General features: G+C 45.8%; 1 protein-coding gene across 1 annotated transcript; it reads right to left on the bottom strand.

The window, feature by feature from the left end:
* Window positions 1–257: 257 nt before the first annotated feature.
* Window positions 258–2,557, bottom strand: LOC121964244 (uncharacterized protein DDB_G0283697-like; the record flags this gene model as incomplete). Its single annotated transcript, XM_042514459.1, has 2 exons — window positions 1,375–2,557; window positions 258–1,161 (listed from the first exon to the last, which is right to left on the bottom strand). Coding segments are annotated over exons 1-2 (1,939 nt in total), but the record flags the coding sequence as incomplete, so codon positions are not given.
* Between the last annotated feature and the right edge of the window lie 168 nt (window positions 2,558–2,725).

The raw sequence follows: 2,725 nt of genomic DNA, 5'->3' as shown, positions 1-2,725 counted from the left end.
TATATTATTATTATACTGACTGACTCCCTCTGCTCCTCTACCTGCATCTACATCACCTTCATCCTGACTGCAGGGTGTTAGAGGAGGCTGTGAGGAGGGAGGGAAAAAGGAGGAAGAGGATGACTCATTCAGCCAATCAGAGGAAGAGGAGGAGGAGGAGGAGGAGGAGGAGGAGGAGATAAATGAGACAGACAGATGGTTTGTGGGATGATAATCAGGAGGAGTAAAGATTGAGGAGGAGAAACAGGTGTGTGTACCTTCAGTCTGAAGATCTGCAGTTCCTCCTCCACCAACCTCCTCACAGCTGTACGCCTCCTCCTCCTTCTCTTCTCGTATCTCCTCTTTGATGGCAGCAGAGCTGGACTCCTCAGTGTCTGTTTGCACAGTGTCGATTTCACAATAAGAGTCCTCAGAGTGTGACTGATGTGTGTTCTTTTCAGAATAAGAGTCCTCAGAAGGTGTCTGATGTGTGTTCTTTTCAGAATAAGAGCCTTCAGAGTGCACATGCCGCATGTCCTTTTCAGTATAACAGTCCTCAGAGCGTGTCTGTTGCGTGTCCTTTTCAGAATAAGAGTCCTCAGAGCGTGTCTGTTGCGTGTTCTTTTCAGAATAAGAGTCCTCAGAGCGTGTCTGTTGTGTGTCCTTTTCAGAATAAGTCTTCTCCGAGTATAACCATTCTTTGTTGCTTTCAGAATAAGAGTCCCCAGCATATGTGCATTGTCTATTATTTTCAAAATAAGAGCCTTCAGGGTTTGTGTGTTGTGTATTATTTTCAGGGTGTGGGTCTTTAGAGTGTGCGTGTTGTCTGTTCTTTTCAGAATAAGAGTTCTCAGAAAGTGTCTGTTCTGTGCTGCTTTCAGGATAAAAGTCCTCAGAGTGTTCATGCTGTCTGTTCTTTTCAGAATAAGTGTCTTCAGAATGTGCACAATGTGTGTTCTTGTCAGAATAAAAGTTCTCCGGGAGTACTTGCTGTCTGTTTTTTCCAGAATAAGAGTCCAGAGAATGTGTGTGATGTGTGATCTTTTCAAAATAAGAGTCCTCAGAGTGTGCATGTTGTGTAGTATTTTCAGAATTAGGGTCCTCAGAGTGTGCGTGTTGTGTAGTATTTTCAGAATAAGAGTCCTCAAAGTGTGCGTGTTGAGCATTTTCAGAATAACAGTCCTCAGAAGACTCCCCAAGTGGTGCGTGTTGAGCATTTACAGAATAACAGTCCTCAGAGTGTGCGTTTTGTGTAGTATTTTCAGAATAAGAGTCCTCAAAGTGTGCGTGTTGAGCATTTTCAGAATAACAGTCCTCAGAGTGTGCGTTTTGTGTAGTATTTTCAGAATAAGAGTCCTCAAAGTGTGCGTGTTGAGCATTTTCAGAATAACAGTCCTCAGAGTGTGCGTGTTGGGTAGGATTTTCAGAATAAGAGTCCTCGGTGTGTGTGTGTTGTGTAGTATTTTCAGAGTAATAGTCCTCAGTGTGTGCGTGTTGTGTAGTATTTTCAGAATAAGAGTCCTCACAGAGTGCATGTTGTGCATTTTCAGAGTAAGAGTCCTCAGAGTGTGCTTGTTGTGTAGTATTTTCAGAATAAGAGTCCTCACTGTGTGTGTGTTGTGTAGTATTTTCAGAATAAGAGTCCTCACAGAGTGTGTGTTGTGCATTTTCAGAATAAGAGTCCTCAGAGTGTGCATGTTGTGTAGTATTTTCAGAATAAGAGTCCTCACTGTGTGTGTGTTGTGTAGTATTTTCAGAATAAGAGTCCTCAGAGTGTGCGTGTTGTGTAGTATTTTCAGAATAAGAGTCCTCAGAGTGTGCTTGTTGTGTATTTTCAGAATAAGAGTCCTCAGAGTGTGCTTGTTGTGTATTTTCAGAATAAGGGTGTGTGTTGGACCCCGATTCAGCTTCCATGTTGATGTGGGTTTGTTCATCTCCTTTCTCCTCCTCATCCTCCTCGTCTTCTCCTCCTCTTTCTTTTTCTTTTATCACTTGCTCCTCTTCCCTTCTTTCTTGACTCTGCTGCACAACTATAACCTGCACCTCCTCCTCTAGCTCCACCTCCTCTAACTCATCGTCTTCTTCCTCCTCTTCCTCTTCCTCTTCACTTTCACTCAGTAACTCCTGGTCCTCCGTACATTCTGCATCCTCCTGCTGGTCCTCCTCCTGCTCCTCACCTTCATTATCTGACACCACTGCCTCCTCCCTCTCCACCTCTCTCTCCTCCTCTCTCCCTCGCTCCTCCTCCTCCTCTTCTCTCTGTTCTGAGCAGCTTCTAGTCTCAGTGTTGAGCCTCCTCTCTGAATCACCTCCTGTTTGCTCCTGTGACGTCCCGCTGTAGGTTCCATCTGTGTCAGGAGGAGCAGAGGAGGAGGTGCAGGAGGTCTGGGTCAGAATAACGGGTCCGCAGGAGTCCTGGTGCTCCTCCATGAGCCTGGAGCAAAACCTGGAGCCGACCTCCACAGCAGGACAGGAGGAGTGTGTGTCCGTTCTGTCTGAAGTGTGCGCAGACGTGTGAGGTGTGTGTGCAGCTGTATGCACAGTGGTTTCAAGTGTTTGTGTGTTGTGTTGTGTGTGTGCAGCGGTGAGAGGTGTGTGTGTGTTGTGTTGTGTGTGCGCAGCAGCAGAGACTGTGTGTGTAGTGTCATGTTGTGTGTGTGCAGCCGTGTGAAGTGTGTGTGTGTTGTGTTGTGTGTGTGCAGCAGTGTTAGGTGTGTTTGTGTTGTGTAGTGTGTGTGCAGCAGTG

Source organism: Plectropomus leopardus, unplaced genomic scaffold, assembly GCF_008729295.1.
Source record: "Plectropomus leopardus isolate mb unplaced genomic scaffold, YSFRI_Pleo_2.0 unplaced_scaffold1478, whole genome shotgun sequence".
NCBI classification, from domain to species: domain Eukaryota; kingdom Metazoa; phylum Chordata; class Actinopteri; order Perciformes; family Serranidae; genus Plectropomus; species Plectropomus leopardus.
Note: the sequence above shows the minus strand (reverse complement) of the source record. Positions and strands in the feature narration are given on the sequence as shown.